General features: G+C 43.0%; 2 protein-coding genes across 3 annotated transcripts in view; one reads left to right on the top strand and one right to left on the bottom strand.

Annotated features, from left to right (window-relative positions):
- Positions 1 to 1,340: 1,340 nt before the first annotated feature.
- LOC145350473 (multiple coagulation factor deficiency protein 2 homolog) lies at positions 1,341 to 12,607 on the top strand. Its single transcript, XM_080199673.1, has 4 exons — positions 1,341 to 1,772; positions 4,421 to 4,507; positions 9,919 to 10,040; positions 12,456 to 12,607. The coding sequence occupies exons 1-4, from the start codon at positions 1,630 to 1,632 to the stop codon at positions 12,605 to 12,607; spliced, it is 504 nt and encodes a 167-aa protein (XP_080055799.1). The 5' UTR covers positions 1,341 to 1,629.
- Positions 12,608 to 14,632: 2,025 nt separating this feature from the next.
- riox1 (ribosomal oxygenase 1) overlaps positions 14,633 to 19,252 on the bottom strand; it is a 41,313-nt gene continuing 36,693 nt past the window's right edge. For both annotated transcript variants that reach the window (XM_080200735.1, XM_080200736.1), the window contains exons 13-15: positions 18,331 to 18,430; positions 18,018 to 18,104; positions 14,633 to 15,151 (exon numbers count right to left, since the gene is read on the bottom strand). In XM_080200735.1, the coding sequence (XP_080056861.1) occupies positions 15,077 to 15,151; positions 18,018 to 18,104; positions 18,331 to 18,430 (262 nt within the window). In that variant the 3' untranslated portion in view covers positions 14,633 to 15,076. The remainder of the gene's footprint in view (positions 15,152 to 18,017; positions 18,105 to 18,330; positions 18,431 to 19,252) is intronic.

Here is a 19,252-nt window from a genome sequence, read left to right as displayed (position 1 = left end):
TATAGGCTAGTGGGTCATTGTTTTTGTAACTGGTCGGCGCAACATCGTGGGCCGAAGGGCCTGTTCTGCGCTGTAATGTTCTATGTTCTATGTTCTATGTTCATTTGCTTGCCCACTCTTCATGAAGGAGTCCCAACTGTAAAGATTGGCTTGATACCTGACCATAGAGAACGATGGGGTTACATTGCACCCAGTCTCTGAGATCAGCAGGGTTTTGGGCAGTGAGAGAATTAGGGTTTGGATGGGAAAGTGGCGTTTACGTTGAAGATCTGGATAAACGTATGGATGATATTGGAAGAGTGTAGGTTAGATAGGCTTTAGATTGGTTTCACAGGTCGGCGCAACATCGAGGGCCGAAGGGCCTATGCTGCACTGTAATGTTCTATGTTCTATCAGCCGTGATGTTAGTGGATGGCCCAACAGGTTTGAGGGGCTGAATGGCCCACTCCTGTTTCTGCTTTGCACGTTCATTTGCTCTGATGTTTCTCAGCCATTGGGCTTTCCAGTGGAAAATGCAAAGCAAAAACCTGGAGTATAAACCCTGAGAAAGAAATGAATTTCCTTCCTTAGCCCAGGGTGCTGAGGTCAACTCACTCAGCACAGATCATGACTGAGGGCTGATGTCCCTTCTATTGGCTCAGTTTCATGGTGTTTAGATTTGATTTATTATTGTCACATGTATTGAGATACAGTGAAAAGTATTGTTTCTTGCATGCTATGCAGACAAAGCATACCGTTCATAGAGGACATAGGGAAGAAAGAAACGAGAGAGTGCAGAACGTAGTGTTACAGTCATAGCTAGGGTGTAGAGAAAGATCAACTTGGTGCGAATTAGGTCCATTCAAAAGTCTGTCAAGAGCAGGGAGTTGGTTGGTATGTGTCCTCAGGCTCTTGTATATTTCTCCCGACAGAAGAAGATGGAAGAGAGAATGTCCGGGGTGCAGGGTGTCCTTAATTACCCTGGCTGCTTTTCTGGGAAGTGTAGACAGAGTCAATGGATGGGAGGCTGGTTTGCCTGACGGACTGGGCCACGTTCACAACCCTTTATAGTTTCTTGCGGTCTTGGGCAGAGCAGGAACTATACCAAGCTGTGATACATCCGGAAAGCATGCTTTCTATGGTGCATCTGTAAAAATTGATGAGAGTTGTAGCGGATATGCTGAATGATCTATCAAAGCGGCGGGTTTAAAAAAGAGAATTAACATCATTTGGCCAATGCAAAGATTGACATTTTAAATAGCAAACTAGCTGGTCCTCAAGTTGTTTGCAATCAGCAAACCTGCATCAATGTATTTAAGTGTGTATTTGTGCGTACGTCCGACCTAAGAAATACCCTGAAACCGTCATTCAAATTTTAAAATGTGAATACTTCCATTTCCTTGCTGGGTCTGCTGTACGATGTGGGATTACTCACCTCAAAACAGGGAAGTCATGTTGCAAATTGATTTTTGTCACGTGGGACTGAAGGACACCAGATAACCCAGAGCCAGGAAGCTGGAATTTGGCAAAAACTACACCCAGAGTATATTGCACCTCGCTATCAGTACAGATAAAGGTTCTGTGGGAGGCACACATCTGCTGAGGACAAGTGCAGCATAATGAACAAGGGACGGACGAGCTGGTTCGAGGATGCAGTGCCCTGTCGCTCTCTGCCTGTTTTTCTTCACTTTTGATCATTTAGCCATGTGTAGCAATCCTTCGCGATCCGCTGTCCCCAAGGAGGGAATACCAATGGATGCCTTCCACAACAGAAGTGTCATCACCAATCACCAGTAAGTTTGTTGCAAACTCCTGCACATATTTTTATTTCCTGTTATTATGGGCTTATTTTAACCTGCTTTTGTCTTGTGATGTTGTTTCGGAAAGCTTATTAAAACTCTGCCGTTACGTTGCTGGGTTTGAGGGAAATTGTTTTCCAATCATTGTTTAAGTTTCCTTATTAGTGTCACAAGTAGGCTTACATTAACACTGCAGTGAAGTTACAGTGAAAATCCCCTAGTCGCCACACTCAGGGGCCTATTTGGGGCCACTGAGGGAGAATTTAGCATGGTCAACGCACCTAACCAGCACATCTTTTGGACTGTGGGTAGGCATGGAATCTAAGATTGCTTTAGAGGCGTTTCTAGGACTTTCAGTACAATAAGGTGAGAGAAGAGGGGTGGCACAGAGGTCAGCACTGCTACTTCACAGCGCCAGGGATCTGGGTTCAATTCTGGCCTGTTCTGTATGGCGTTTGCATGTTCTCCCCATGGCTGCGTGGGTTTCCTCTGGTTTCCTCCCACAGTCCAAAAATATGGATTGGCCATGCTAAATTGTGCTTTAGTGTCAGGGGGACTAGCTAGGGTAAATACAGGGGTATAGGTCCTGGGTGGGATTGTAGTCAGTGCAGACTCGATGGGCCGAATGCCGCCTCCTGCACTGTACAAATTCTATGAGGAATGAGAGGCATGGGAGCCGGGGGAAGTATAGAAATTCTGAGAAGGTTTCTTCCAGGGAGGACAGGGCCAGTATCTGGCAATGGGAGGTCTGTGATTTTGTCACATGAGATCGGAGCACTGGAGAAGGACCTAGGATTGAGAGGACGGAGGGAGTTGGGGCTGCTGAGGCCTGGTGCCAGATTGAAATGAGATATGATTTTTAGCTCCATTATGGTTGGAGATCGGAGTGCTGGGAGCTAACAATAGTCCTATGGCTGGCACGCTGATTCCCGGCTCTTTCCAGCCACACACACACACACACACACACACACACACACAAACACCACCACCTGCCCCCCACCCCATCCGCAGTCATTTTTTGCAGAGTATGAGGGCAGCAGGCCCATCCGTCTGTAAACGGGTGGCTACCACCCACGGCTCCTTAAGAGCCACTTCAGGCCAATGAAAGGAGGCCAAGTGAGATTTTCCAGTTGGAGGAAACCCACCCACCATCCTGAACTGCATGGTGAGCCTGGGGCAATCACAACGAGTGTTTGCCTCTCACACTGTGTGTGCGTTTGTGACCAACATTTCAGCCAGTTGGCAGGGGGTTCAGAACCCCACTGGGGAAAATCCTGTCTGCAGGGTCAGAACGGGTGTGGGATCACAGCTTCTTCCTTGATTGATTAGCAAGGAAGAGATTGTTCATTCACTCAACAGCTCATGGGTAACAATCCAGGGTGATAAAATTAAATTCATTTTGATTGAAGTCAGATTAAAGATCGTTTGGGACATGCATCAGCCATCAAACCAAGTTGACGGTGTTGAACTGGATGGCTTGCTGGGCCATTTAAGAATCATTTAAGAGACCAATTTTCCTTAGTGATCAGAGAGATTTTTATGACAATCAACTTTTTGATTACATTTTTATTGAATTCAAACTTCACCATCTGCTGTGGTGGGGTTCAAACCGGAGTCCTCAGATTATTACTCTAGTTCTCTAACTAACTAGTCCAGTGACAATATCACTGCACCATCATCTCCCCTTAAATTCTAATCCTCGCTTTCAAATCCTCCCTTTCTCAATGAATCTCCTCCTCAAGTCCTACAACTCTCCAAGATCTCCGCACACTCAAAGTGTGCATGATCCCCACTTTTAAACCCCCCAGCAGACTTCAGTACAGCACAGGAACAGGCCCTTCAGCCCTCCTTCAGATGCCTGGGCCCAAAGCTCAGGGATTCCCAACCTAACTTTCTCCACTTCTCTCCTTTTCCTTCCTCCTTTAAGACAACCCCCTATAACCTACCTTTCGACCAAGTCATTAATCACCAGCCCTAATATTTCATTCAGCTGCTTATTGGTTGATAATGTTCCCGTAAAGCACCCTGGTCATTTCACACCACATTGAAGGTGTTATATAAATGCAAAATGTTGTTGACCTCGGGACTGAAGGTGGGGATGGGGTGAAAAGAGGATTCTTTCCAGAATGGAAACTATACAAGCGGACAATGAAGGAAATGACCAGGTTCAGCTGTCAGATGCCCCCACAATTAGAAACATAGAAACTAGAAGCAGGAGGAGGCCATTCAGCCCTTTGAGCCTGCTCCACCATTCATTTTGATCATGGCTGATCATTGAATTCAATATCCTGATTCCCCTTCCTCTTCATAGCCCTCAATTCCTTTAGCCCCAAGAGCTATATCTAATTTCTTCTTGAAATCAGAGGAAATTGTCAATGTGCATTGCCTGGCTCTGTACAAGAACTCTGGTTCTACACCATGAATAAGTGAGGGTGTTGCAGACATCTGCTGTTGTACAAGGAAACAAAATCAAACTGGAAATCCGTGTTATCTGGGTAAAGGGGTGGGGGGGTGGTGGTGGTGGTGCAGGGAGAGTAATAAATGGAAGATTTTGTAGTTCAGATTTGCTTTCCAACCGACCGCAAAGGATTCTGCAATGCTTGGAGTGTTATATTCAATTTAAAACCGGGTTTGTTTTTCAGTCACCTTGAGGAGGAGTTGAAACCTCATCTCGGAAAGCTTGACTTGGAGAAGATGTCCGAACAGGAGCTGGAATTCTATTACTTCACGTGGGTCAGATATGTCTGCGCTTTTGCTGAAAGTCTTCATTTCTGTTCAGTTATCTGTCCGGCCTGTGAGCCTGGTTTTTATCACATTGCTGTCAGTGAGATTTGACTGTGTGCAAATTGACAAAAGTGCTTCATGCACTACAACGGGGTCTATAATTCAAACAAACTCCGCTGGCTGTACAGGACTTTGGGATATGCTGAGATTGTGAAAAACACCCTATATATTTCTTCAATACCGCTGTCCAATGCACTGAGTTACACTTGTCATCTGCAGGAATCATCATAGAGTCAAAGAAATTGGCTTTATTAATGCTCATTTAACATGTAATAGGATAGAATCTTAATGTGCAGAAGGGACCATTGAGCCCATCGAGTCTGCACCGACTCTCTGATAATATATGTTACCCAAGCCCTATCCCCGTAACTCTCATGTATTTACCTCACCAATCCCCCTAATCTCCACACCCTTGGACACTGAAGGGCAATTTAGCATGGCCAATCCACCTAACTCTCACATCACTGATTACTGAGGGGCAATTTAGCATGACCAATCCACCAAACCTGCACACCTTTGGACTGTGGGAGGAAACCCACATAGACGTGGGGAGAATGTGCAAACTCCACAGACAGTGACCCAAGGCTGGAATTGAACCCTTGACGCTGTGAGGCAGCAGTGCTAACCATTGTGCCGCTGTGCTGTCCCATCTGATCCTTGCAATTTCCAGCCCCCCACCATGAAGTTTATCAACAGAAAAAGATATCACCCAGTGCTCATTCAAATGGTCTGTAACCACCACAAACTCGAGTGGATGAATACATGGTTTTCAGAGAGTGCAGATTTTGCATCTCCTGTACAATGTGCTGGGAGGCAGACCTAACAGAACAAATTCCTGAGACCTCTGTCGCTGTTACTTGACGCACTCTGCTGAATGGTGATCTATGAGCAGAATACACCACAAAACTAGTTAGTGTGTCAATTTGGATAGCTGACCAGTCGCTTCCAATCTCTGACCATAGTGATGTGGAACACGGGGGCCTCATGGTCCCCTCATGCCGACACTATAGTTAAGAAAGCCCACCAATGGTGCTACTTTCTCAGAAGACTAAGGAAATTTGGCGTGTCGGCTACGACTCTCACCTACTTTTACAGATGCACCATAGAAAGCATTCTTTCTGGTTGTATCGCAGCTTGGTATGACTCCTGCTCTGCCCAAGATCACAAGAAACTACAAAAGGATTGAGTGTAGCCCAATCCATCTCACAAACCAGCCTCCCATCCACTTCCCGCTGCCTTGGCAAAGCAGCCACGCACTCTGGACATTTTCTCTTCCACCTTCTTTTGTTGGGAAAAAGATGCAAAAGTCTGAGGTCATGTACCAACTGACTCAAGAACAGCTTCTTCCCGGCTGCTTGTCAGACTTTTGAATGGACCTTTCTTATATTAAGTTGATCTTTCTCTACACCCTAGCTATGACTGTAACACGACATTCTGCACTCTCTCCTTTCCTATGAATGGTATGCTTTGTCTGCATAGTGCGCAAGAAACAATACTTTTCACTGTATGTTAATATATGTGACAATAACAAATCAAATCAAATCAAAAATATAACACAGCTTTCAACATTTCATTACCTGGATTGAAAGTTTTGAGTCTTCACCTTCCTTAGGTAAATTGCACTCTTCAGGCTGGGGAACCCACTGTGTGAAACTTATACACAATAAATGATTGTTGAGCATCTTTCTTACAGGAATTACCTAAATAGCCATTTTAACCCTTTGTTTTTAACCCAATCTGAGGAACCTGAAAGAAAGGGGAATAATAATATAATTCCCATGTAGTCCTGCACTGGGAGTGGTCCCATTCATCTTGGCAGAAGTTCAGTTGCAGAATTTTTGCATGTTATTTTACCTTTTCAATATTGGATGGATTCTTGAGGGAAATAAACTTTTGATTTAATTTTGACTTGATTTATTATTATTGTCACATATATTAGCATACAGTGAAAAGCATTATTTTCTTGCGCGCTATACAGACAAAGCATACCATTCATAGAGAAGGAAAGGAGAGGGTGTGGAATGTAGTGATACAGTCATAACTAGAGTGTAGAGAAAGATTAACTTAACCTAAGGGTAAGTCCGTTCAAAAGTCTGATGGAATCAGGGAAGAAGCTGTTCTTGAGTCGGTTGGTACAAGACCTCAGACTTTTGTATCTTTTTCCCAAACTTTCCATGCCATAGGGACAGAGTGGGACAAATGGACCAACTGGATTGCTTTACAGATTTCCAGCATGGACTCAATCAGTTAACTGACCTCCTTCTGTGTCAATGACTCTATATGTGGAGGAGTGACATTTTATTACCACATTATACCACTGAGGCTTAGGGGAAGATTATATTAATAAGAAATCCTTTGCAATAAGAGGATTTCAGTGAATTTATATTCTCTCTCAACTGGGACAAGCCTATTATCTATTAATTCCTTATAATTGATCTAAGAATCCCTGAACTGTTGTCAGTGAAGTTAACATGATTCCATTTAAATCCAGCCTGCTGTGTCACCACTGAGTTTGTGTGTTGAGCAGACATTGACAGCAGGAGGGAGACTAGCTATACTCCAGCTTCCATGGCCTGATTTATCTGCCTTTTCCGATTCCATCAGTCAAACCTGTTCAGCATAAGTTCACTAATTCGCAGAATAATCTCACACATGCAACTTGTTGCATTTTATCTGGAGCTGCTTACTAGTTCACAAACACAAAGTTACATGGGCACTGAATGCCAATGTGGTTATAGGTACTCTGCATAGTGTGGCAGTGGGCCATAGAACTGCCCCAGTTTCACCACTTGACCCATGTCTAGTTAGCTATCTCAGTCAAAACAGTGTCAGAGTGCTTATAATCCACTTGTGTTGGGCAAGGTTGGAGATGGAGCCAAGGTTCCGTCATCTGTTTATTGAGAGCCTCTCACACGCACACACATGCCACCCAGACTTGGCACACACATTGCTGGCTGTTCCTTAGTTGTTACTGAGTTAAAATCCTGGACCCCCTCCCCCAGCCCCTCCTCACGCCACCTCCTAAACTGTAAACCTGGGAAGGAGTGTGTTTGTCACAGAGTGCAGCAGTTCAGGAAAGTGGCTCATCATCGCTTTTCCAAGGGCAACGAGCGAGGGACAATAATCACTGGCCTTGTCAGCAATGCCTACATCTGAGGGGGGATAAATCCAAGAGAAATAATAATGTTTACACGTTTGACTGAATTAATAATCTAGACAACTTTGAGATGCAAATGGTTTAGGGAAGGAATTATATAATGGACTATATATTTACATTTGGTTAAGAGAGCCATAAATTTTATACTATACTTGTTGTTGCTTGTCCATCGTCATCGATGAGGACCTCGACACCATTAGTCATTTTGAGGCTGATTGCGGTGTGTCCGAAGATGACTGATCAGGCCAATTCAGGCACATATTGGACAGACTTGTGTAGACACTGTAGTTGTTGCGCTGGTGGCTCTGGACTTGCGCAGCTCGCGCTTAAGTTCTGCTTCAGCAATACACCTTGCTTCGTCAGCTTGACAGCCTTTGTGGATGAGGCAGCACCAGCTAGGGCGGTTTTGTGCCAGCGATTCCCAGGTGGTCGTGTCAATGTCAAGCGACTTCAGGGAGGCCTCGAGTGTGCCTTTGAAACGTTTCTTCTGCCCTCCATGTGAGTGTCCTCCAGCAGAGAGTGCCCCAAAAAGGAACTGCTTCGGTCTGCGCTCGTCTGATATACGGATATGACCTGTCCAGCAGGTCTGGGCTCTATATACTATACTATTTTATATACTATATACTACTTCATATACTATTTTAATGTGTTATTGTTACTTTTGGAGAATCAATTGTAGACATAAAGTGGTGATTACTCCAAATTAATCCTTCACTATGGACAGGATTACATCTGTTGAACATGGAATGCCCTTCCTGAAGATCATCATCATGTGCCAAAGGCAGGACCTTTGCTGATGGCACTCTGTCTACACAACACTCTCCTGTGCTATTCTTTTCAGTTGCCAATAACTTAATTTTCAAGCCATCCGACATTGATATTTTCTTCCCCTCGCTTTTTCCTCATGGTCTTCCCTCCATAGTGTCTCTCGCTGGTCTGCTTTCTCCTAAAATAGGCCTTACACAGCCTTTTCCCTATAACACTCATTAAATATCTTTGTTTATTCGCCTTCTGCAGTGCTACATCATAGGATTGCTTCCAGGCACAGTAATACCTCACCATATAGTCATCAGCCTGACTTGGAAATGCATCACTTTGCTTTCACTACCGCTGGGTCAAAATCCTGAAACTCCCCCTTTACCAGCACTGTGGGTATACCTACACCACAAAGACTGCAACAGTTCAAGAAGGCAGCTCTTCACAAGGGCAGTTAAGGAATGGGCAATAAATGCTGGTCAAGCCAATGAGACCTAAATCCCATAAATGAATTTTAAAAAAATAATTTGAACATAACTATTGAAAGAGCCTCAAATCTATGACCTATGGTGATGCAAGACTACAAACAAAAAAAGTACAGCAAGGTTAAATTTATGTTATGATGATCCAGGCAGAAAGGAGAGTTTCACAAATATATTTAACATAAATTTTCCTTCTGCATTCTGTTAATTTTTTCCATATTTGGTAGAAATGACGTCCTCTTGAATTTATTCATGTTATACATCAAAATGTTGCTAAGGTTCATGCTGGCAGGATCTTATGATCCCTCCAATGGCACACCCCTGCCATGGGTTTCTCGGTTGCAAAGGATGCGTTCAACAGGAAAACCTGTTGACAGTGACGGCACCATACGACCCCCGCTGCCAGCGAGCTTCCCCCCAACCTCCACAAAACCCGCCGCAGAGAGAAATCCTACCCAGCGACTCATAGAATCCCTACAGTGCAGAAGGAGGCCATTCAGCTCATTGAGTCTGCACCGACCACAACCCCACGCATTTACCCCAGTTGACACTAAGGGGCAATTCAGAATGGCCAATCCACCCTACCTCTTTGGACTGTGGCAGGAAACCGGAGCGCCTGAAGGGAAATCCACGCAGAGACGGGGAGAACGTGCAAACTCAACACAGACAGTGACCTGAAGCTGGGAATCGAACCCGGGTCCCTGGAACTGTGAGGCAGCAGTGCTAACCGTTGTGCCACTGTGCTGCCCATTGTGTAACCATGTTGCCCATTCCAGGTCCACCACACAGAAAGAGGCCATTCAGCCCATTGTGTCAGCACCAGTCAAAGAAAAACCACCCAACTATTCTGATCCCATTTTCCAGCACTTGGTCCATAGCTTTGTGTGCCTTGGCATCACAAGTGCACATCTAAATACTAAAGTGTTATTCCTGCCCTAATAACTCTCTCCCTCTTTTGCAGTCTGCACGATTTTGACAAAAATATGCAGTTGGATGGCCTGGAAATAATGACTGCGCTGGAAGATTCTCTTGAAGACACCCTGGCTTCCCTTACAACAGAAGAGACAATGAAATTGCTAATAGGTAAAATTTTTGAATGAAGACCCATGTTCAACTGCGCAGCAAAACATTCCAGTCCTGGTTTGAATGAGTTTGAGCCACTCCAGCCCCTGGGCAATAACTTCCCTGTGTCAAAAACCTTGAATTTTCAGCACGTTTCTTCCATGTCATTTTAACAAGGTCATCTGGGTGTCTTGGGCTGCCATGGACAAGATGGGCCAAATGGCCGCCTCCTGCAACTTTTCAATGTTTCCAACTATTGCAAACACAATCCCCAACAGGCAAAAAGAAAACACACCCTCCAACTTACTACAAACAACGCAGGAAATATGTTTGCATTTTTTAAAGCGCTTGGGATAGAGATTCTACAGGATTGCACAGGTTTATCCAGATCAATTCATCCAAAATTGGCCAAAACCAGTGTGAAGAATCAAAAAGATTTGAGTGCAGGTTATGCTCAGCACAAACCAAGTTCCTGTGAATTTTTGTGGAGGTTTTAAAAATAGAAGGGTGGGAATACGTTTGTAAAACTGAACTAATAACCAAGAAAGTTTCCTCAAATTGTGCCCCTCTGAATTTCAAGGACACTTTTCATTATATCATTGAATCAGCAATGCAGATGGAGGCCATTTGGCCCTTCCAGCCTACACCCACAACAGTACCCCCCCCCCGCGTCCTATCCCTGTAACCCCACATTGTTACCCTCCTAATCTCCCGACACTAAGGGGGAATTTATCATCAATCAACCTAACCCGCACATCTTTGGACTGTGGGAGGAAATTGGAACACCCAAAGGAAATCCACGCAGACACGGAGAAAATGTGCAAACTCCACACAGACGGTGACCCGAAGCTGGAATTGAACCTGATTCTCTGTGCTGTGAGCCAGCAGTGCCAACAACTTTGCCACTGTGCCCCTTGTATTTAAGCTTTGTTCTGTAAGCACAAGGAGATTAATAGACAATAAACATTTCAGCTACTAAGTATTTAATTTATTAAGGAACCAATTACTGTATGTCAATGAATATAGTTTTTAAAATCTTAATTATTTAAAAACTCTTTGGTGGTGAACTAGACTTAATAAAAATCTAATAAATAATAAGTCTAAGTCTTAAAATCCACAGTATTTGTGATAAACTGAGTTCTATTGATAAAACTGCACCAGTTTACTGCTCTTAAATACTGTCATGGTAAGTTTTTTAACGCTTCCTGCTTGAGCTGGCTGATGGAAGATCTTACATCTGTGGTTGCGCAAATTAGTTTGAGTGGAATTTGGACATTTAAAGGGCGGCACTTCGTACTGTTGCATCATAGCACCAGGGACCCAGGTTCGATTCCGGCCTTGGGTGACTGTGTGGTGTTTGCATGTTCTCCCCTTGTCTGCATGGGTTTCCTCCAGGCGCTCGTTTCCTCCCACAGTCTGAAGATCATAGATCATCTTAAAATCCCACGTGCAGAAGGAGGCCACTTGGCCCATTGAGTCTGCACCAGCCACAATCCCATCCAGGTCCTATAACCCCATGCATTTACTCTAGCTTGTGCCCCTGACACTAAGGGGCAATTTACCATGGCCAATCCACCTAGCCCACACATCTTTGGACTGTGGGAGGTGCTCCCAGAGGAAGCCCACATAGATATGGAGAGAATGTGCAAAGACACACTATGACCCAAGCTGGGAATTGAATCCAGTTTTCTGGCACTGTGAGGCATAAAGATGTTTAAATTCAGAGAATTAGCTGGATAAATATGTTGGTTATGAGAATAGGATGATAGGTGGACCTGGGTAAGATGTTTGGTCGGATAGTCGGTGCAGACTTGATGGGCTGAATGGCCTTCTTTTGCAGTAACAGAGCATCTTACCCAAGTACAGTGTTGAGGGCTATTTGCATTGCATGGCACACAAAGGGGGAAACTCCATTCCAACTTGCGCACAGTACGTATTTCTGGTAACAGTTTAAATACACACGACACCTGTCCTGGTCTTAAAAACCAGATAATTTAAGTTGCTCAGATAAAAAGCAAAATACTGCAGATGCTGGGAATGTGAAATAAAAACATCAACAACATATCTGCCAACACCTGTGGAGAAATAGAATAAATGTTTCAAGTCCGCTTGATCTTGTGGAAGAGACATACAGGAACACAAAACGTTAACTGTGCTTCTCTCTCTTCAGACGCTGCCAGACCTGCTGAATTTATCCAATGTTGTCTGTTATAATTTAAATTCTTATTCAATTACCAAGCCTAATCGCACCATCAAATATTAAATCAGGTTGAAGAAATGTTCACGCAACTTTCCTGGGACCTCAGATTACCCAGTCTGCTGTACCTGACAATCGCTGCTATAGACAGACCTATGTTTGTAGTACAGAATAACACTGATTTGACTCCATCCATTGGCCTATTTTTCTCTTATTTTCACTGTTTTCTTTTGGTACAGAAATGACGGATGAAGTTTTGGAAAAGGATGACGTTGATAGAGACGGCTATTTAGCCTATTTTGAGTACGTGCACTCTCAGAACAGGACAGCAAGTCCTACTTCAATACTGGATAAAAGTGCAAAAGAAAAAGCCTCAACACAGCAAGGTTGATGCAGAGAATTGGAAGCAAAAAAATTCTTAGAAAGCAATGAATCGAATAAATCTGTAATTGGCATTCTTGTGTGGAATCTGTTCTGATGAGTTCAAGATGAAAAGCTTTGACAGTATGTCTCTTTTTGTCTGCTATACTCAAGCTCTGTGCTACCAGGTGACTAATCTGTATCCCATCTTGTAAACGATATGCTTTAGTTAAAGCGTCTTGGTCAAACATTTCAGCTACTAAGAACCAATTACTGTATGTCAATGAATATAGTTTTTAAAATCTTAATTATTTAAAAACTCTTTGGTGGTGAACTAGACTTAATAAAAATCTAATAAATAATAAGTCTAAGTCTTAAAATCCACAGTATTTGTGATAAACTGAGTTCTATTGATAAAACTGCACCAGTTTACTGCTCTTAAATACTGTCATGGTAAGTTTTTTAACGCCAGAATTCTCCCATGTCAACCAGATAAGAATGGAGAATTTAGTGCCCAGCCAAATCTTCATTCACTGAGGTGGGACCAGAGAATCCCAGCTGGTTTTGGAGGGGTTAGAGCATTCCAACCAACATCTGGCTCACTCAGACTCTTGGGTTTGGATTTTGCTGCCCTGGATGCTGTGGGCCTCCAGAAAACGTGTTCCATGGAGAAATCCTCTCACTAGAGCTGGAGGTCTCATCAAGTGGCAATCAGATCCATTGGTTCAGTAGAAGACAAGAATTAATGTCCCCTTATCTGCTTCCATTTCTATTAAGGTTTTTGATTAGCTCTGAAATCTGCAATTTCTCTTTGTAGCCATTTTCATTTTGTAACAAAAATTTTCTCTGAAAGACTTGGTCCTCTAATTTGTTGCCAAGGTAACTTATCTCAGCTACTTTTCCAATGAGGACAATGCAATGGAGTAGTACCCCAGGCCTGGAATCTGTATCTGCAATGTGAGTCTCTCTCACTGTTGGACCTCAATGGCACAGCTGATAAGATGGTTGCATAACTTACTGGTACTGGGGTAATAAAAGTATAATTAAAGGTGGCATGGTGGTTAGTACTGCTACCTTGCAGCACTGGGGACCCAGGTTCAGATTCCCAGCTTGGTTCACACTCTGTGCAATCTGCATGTTCTCCCAATGTCTACATGAGTTTCCTCCAGTGCTCCCAGTTTCCTCCCTCAGTCCCAATGACATGCTGGTTAGATGTATTGGCTATGCTAAATTCTCCCTCGGTGTACCCAAACAGGCAATGAAGGGTGGCAATTAGGGAATTTTCACAGTAACTTTAATACAGTGTTAATGTAAGCCTACTTGTGACAATAATAAAGTTTAAAGTGTTGAACGTCAGCTTGGCTTGGTGGCTGTGTTCTGGTGCCAAGCCAGGATTCTGGTACTTAAAACGTGTAATCTTTCATTATGGAGGGAGTGCCGCAGTGTTGGAGGTGCTGCCTTTTGACTGAGACATCAAATCAAGTCAACCCATCTGCTGATTAGATTGATAAAAGCTCCCACACAGTTTGAAGAGCAAGGTCCTTGCTCCTGGTCAACTTTCATCCCTCAAGTCTGAGTAATGAAAACAGATGAACTTGTCGTTTAGCTGATTGCTGTTTGTGAGACCAGGCTGTGCCTCAACAGGAAGATCACTTCACAAAAAGTAGCCGCGTGGCTTTAAAGCACTCTGGAACATCAAGGGTGGGAAAAACACTATAAATGGGAGCCTTTTCACCCCACTAGCTGCTTGTCAAGGTACACAAGGGGAAGTAGACATCACATTTCATGGTAGCTATACTTTGTACATGATTTGATTTTAGCAGAGCCTTCAAAGCCAATTCAAGTAATTGAGCTGGCACCTATAGCTGAGGTCATTCGGGCCATCGTGACCTTGCTGGCTCTTTACAAATGCTGTCTAAATTGTCTCTTATCCATCTTCAAATGTTTCTTGTCTGGTCAAACACATGGTGCGCAAATCTTCAAGAACATTGTTCCTTTTTGAAGTATACTTCATTATCCTTCTCCCCCCTTTCCACAGAAGTATGAAACCAAGAAATAAGGTTACATAATTTGTTTTAATAGTTATTTTTTCAGAGCATTCTGTCACACCCTCACATTGTGGCAACAGCTATAAACCATAATTCAAATGCTCACCGGCATGTTGCACACATCTCTACTTCATCAAAATGCATTGTTTTGTTGTACATGAATATAGAAAACATGACAAAGTACATTAGACCTTCAGAAACAGTGTAAAGATCCAAATCATTGAATACACAGTCAATAGTTTACAAGGCATTAATTCCTCAATAGTCAGTGTGGTCTTGCTTGTAAATCAATTGTTGCATTAAAAAAAAGGGCTAGTCAGACTGAAAAAAAACCTATTTAAATCAAATCTGATATTAAAGTATTTTGTACAATGAACAATTAAATGCTAACTTTGTAATAGATCATAACTGGATATGAAACTCTTTTAAAAGGTCCAGTTCCTAGTAAAAGATTAGTCCCTCTTAGGCAGCAATGGATATTCAGTCATCAATAGACCTTTCTCATACAGAGCGGCAGCTAAGGAGATCTGTGGAGAGAAGGAAAGCAGGCGATTGAGTGTTTTCTTCACTCTTTGTCAATATGAAGACATTTATTGGGAGGCTCCCTCACTGCCCACTGAGTTTATTGAGTGAATAGCCACTCTATGCAACAGTACTAACACTCTGGGGCTGATCCCCTGGACTGTGCTGAGTTAGGTCTCCAAGGTTCCAGTAATTGGCCTCAGTGTCCCTTGGTTTGATCTGCGGTTGCCACTAGAGAGTACGACTGAGCTGAGGGGGGGGTTTGTGAGGTTGTCGGCTGAGCACAGAACCACACTCTGCACACTCAACAGTTACTTGGCACTCAATTGCCAAGTCCATGTGTGACTAATGGCCACAGGGCCAGCTAATGGACGGCAATCGGCGTCTGCAGAAACAATCCATGGAAACATCAACATCTACTATACTCCTTGAGTATAGTAGATATACTCTAGGCTAAATTCCCCTTCCAATTCAATTTTCAAGTTTGCTGACGACACCACCGTAGTGGGTGGGATCTCAAACGATGACGAGGCAGAGTACAGAAATGAGATGGAGAATCTGGTGAACTGGTGCGGCAACAATAATCTCTCCCTCGATACCAACAAAATGAAGGAGATTGTCATTGACTTCAGGAAGTGTAAAGGAGAACATGCCCCTGTTTGCATCAACAGGGGTGAAGTAGAAAGGGTCGAGAGCTTCAAGTTTTTAAGTGTCCAAATCACCTGTCCTGGTCCCCACATGCCAACACTATAGTTAAGAAAGCCCACCAATGCCTCTACTTTTTCAGAAGACTAAGGAAATTTGACATGTCTGCTATGACTCTCATCAACTTTTACAGCTGCACCACAGAAAGCATTCTTTCTGGTTGTATCACAGTTCAGTATGGCTCCCGCCCTGCACAAGACTGCAAAAGTCATGAACGTAACCCAAACCATCTTGCAAACCAGCCTCCCATCCGTTGATTCTGTATACACTTCCTGCTGCCTTGGCAAAGCAGCCAGCATAATTAAGGACACCACATACCCCAAACATTCTCTCTTCCACCTTCTTCCTTCAGGAAAAAGATACAAAAGTCTGAGATCAACTGACTCAAGAACAGCTTGTTCCTTGCTGCCGTCAGACTTTTGAATGGATCTATTTTGCATTAAGTTGATCTTTCTCCACACCCTAGCTATGGCTGTAACACTATATTCTGCAGTCTCTCCTTTTCTATGAATGGCATGTTTTGTCCATACAGTACACAAGAAACAACGTTTTTCACTGTAAATCCATGTGACAATAATAAATCAATCAAAATCTTTAGGAAAGAATGGGGGAGAAAATACACTGAGATCATTTCATTGACAACGTTGCAATGTTTATTCACAAAATCTAAACATCATCTTGAGTCAGCTACAAGAGTCGTGATGGCTGGATGAATAAAAACAATGTTCACTCCTACCAACAAAAAGCTTTCCTATGCAAAAGAACAATTCACTGAACTGTTACATCACTCGGTCCACCATGTCTGTACTCTTCTCCCTGAATGAGCAATTCACTTTAGTGCATCCTCCCACCATCCCCCTCCTATCCCCCTGTAGCCCTGCACATTCTTCCTTTTCAAGTAACAGTCTCATTCCTTTTTGAATGCTTTAGTTGAACCTGGCCTCTGGTCTCAGGCAGTGCATTACAGATCCTAATCACTCACTGTGTGATAAAGCTTTTCCTTATTTCTTTTTTTTTGCATCTTTTCCAGTCGGTGCCCTTTTGTTCACAATCCTTTCATAACAAGGAACAGCTTCTTCCTATTAACACTGTCCAGACCCCTCAGTTTTAAGCACCTCTATCAAATCTGCTCTCCGCCACCTTCTCTTCGGGGAAACGGTTTTAACTTCTCCAACTTTTCTTCCTACATTTACAGCACTATATCAACATCACAAAGCTCTACCACAGTGTAATTGTCCAAGTGGAAAGGAGGGCTTTAATAATGAAGATCATTGTATCCTCACTGAGTTATCAGGCAATTAGAAACATATTTAACTGCCACTGTGATGTTAACTGGGTCAATAGTTGAAATATTACAATTCACTTGAATGCCTCACACCTGAGGTAAAGTATATCACAATCACAACACATTCATTCATTGAACGATGCAGCATAGAGGGAGAGGCCATTCAACCCATAGTGCTTGCGCCAGCTCCTTAAAAGAGCCATCCAATTAGTCCCACTGTCTAGTTTCTTCCAAAATGTTCATCTTCAAGTTAAATTCTGAAAATTATTACTGAATCTTCTCCAGCCAACCCTGCAGGCAGTGCACTCCAGATCACAACTCACCAGTGATTCTCATCTCCACCTCAGATTCTTTAAAAATTGGCCAGAGAACCAATGTCATCTAATTCCTGGCCCATTAACTAAAGAGTTTTATCTTGCAGACAATCTATCTAAACCCTATACAATTTTGAACACCTCTTATATTAGCCCCTTAACCTCCTTCATTCTATGCAACTCTGTGTAAACACCTACCCAATTTTAATTATTGTCACATGTACTGCGGTACAGTAAAAAGTACTGTTTCTTGTGCATCATACAGGCAAAACATACCGTTCATGGAGTACATAAGGGAGACATAAAGGAGAGTGCAGAATATAGTGTTACAGTCACAGCTAGGATGAAGTAAAAGATCAGCTTAATATAAGAAAGGACCATTCAAAAGGCTGACAGCAGCAGGGAAGAAGCTGTTCTTGATTGGTACATGACCTCAGACTTTTGTATCTTTCTCTCGACGGAAAATGACCAAAACAACCTGTGTACCTTGTTGGCTAACATAGCACAGACCAAACAAGCAAGTATTTCTTGGGTTTAAATTCTTACCATCGCCAAGAAATTTCATACCTTGTCGTCCAGATTTCCAGCTGGAAGACTATCAACCTTTATATACTGAGGGTATGAGCAAAGCAAAAGCTCTACCCCATCAGCAAGCTGAAAGAGAAATGTAAACACTTTATGTTTGCAGAAAATATATACATTTCTTGAAGCACCTTCTAGCTAGAGGCAACGCATGACCCAGAGGAAATAAAACACAAAACTAGTAAGATGCTCCAGCAAACATTTTCCTGGCCATACTGTATAGATGATTAAACTTGGAAAGAAAATTTCAATGAAAATAGAAGTATTTTTTGAAAATATTGTGAATGAGTCATCTTACCTCTGGATCGATTTCTATACATTTTTCATTTTCCTTGTGGTAGTCTCTGGAATTTTCTATTGTGTAGTACAGCAATATGCTGCCATTCTCACCACATAATCTATGGAGAACAAGCAATGCAGACAAGCCTATATAAATAAGCATTCCTTTGACTCACTATTAGCAACCGTGTTTTTGGTAGTTTAGGCCCTTAGCTCTGGAGCTCTCCCCAACTCTCAGCTTATATAACTCACCTTGATGCCTCCCTGCTTCACTGAGCTTTTAATCACCTGCCCTATTACCCTCTGTGGCTCAGCATGAAGTTTTACAATCATAGAAACCCTACAGTGCAGGAGGCCATTCAGCCCACCAAGACAGCACCAACCACAGTCTCACCCAGGCCCTATTCCCATAACCCCATATATTTACCCTGCTAGTCCCCCTAAGGGGCAATTTAGCATGGCCAATTTAACCTACACGTCTTTATTTTATTAAAATCCAGGGGAAGTGTCTTGGACTGTGCCACTACCTTAGGAACTATGTAAACACACACAAAAACAGAGAATGCTGGAAATTCTCAACAGGTCTGACAGCATCTATGAGGACAGAACTGAGTCTTCTCCACAAATGCTGTTAGACCTGCTGAGATTTTCCAGCATTTTCTGCTGTTTCAGATTCCACTCTCTTCAGTAATTTGCTTTTAACTATATAGATGCAAACGGTTAGTGTTTATGAGGAAAATATTCAGTGCAAATCACTGCTTCCTTGCCTTTCTCTAATTTAGGGAAACAATTTTTAATTCAGAGAAATCCTCAGCATCTTCTCCACTCAGGAAGCAAGCACAAACAAGTCAGGTTGGTAAAAGACCCAATTTTAATGCAGCATCTGACAGCAAGTGGTGGCACTGACCGGTGTGCAGGCAAAAGAAATGCTGTATGAATGA

This window comes from Carcharhinus amblyrhynchos, chromosome 12, assembly GCF_965287045.1.
Source record: "Carcharhinus amblyrhynchos chromosome 12, sCarAmb.v2.hapA, whole genome shotgun sequence".
Classification (NCBI taxonomy): Eukaryota; Metazoa; Chordata; class Chondrichthyes; order Carcharhiniformes; family Carcharhinidae; genus Carcharhinus; species Carcharhinus amblyrhynchos.
This window is presented reverse-complemented; position numbering and strand designations above follow the sequence as displayed.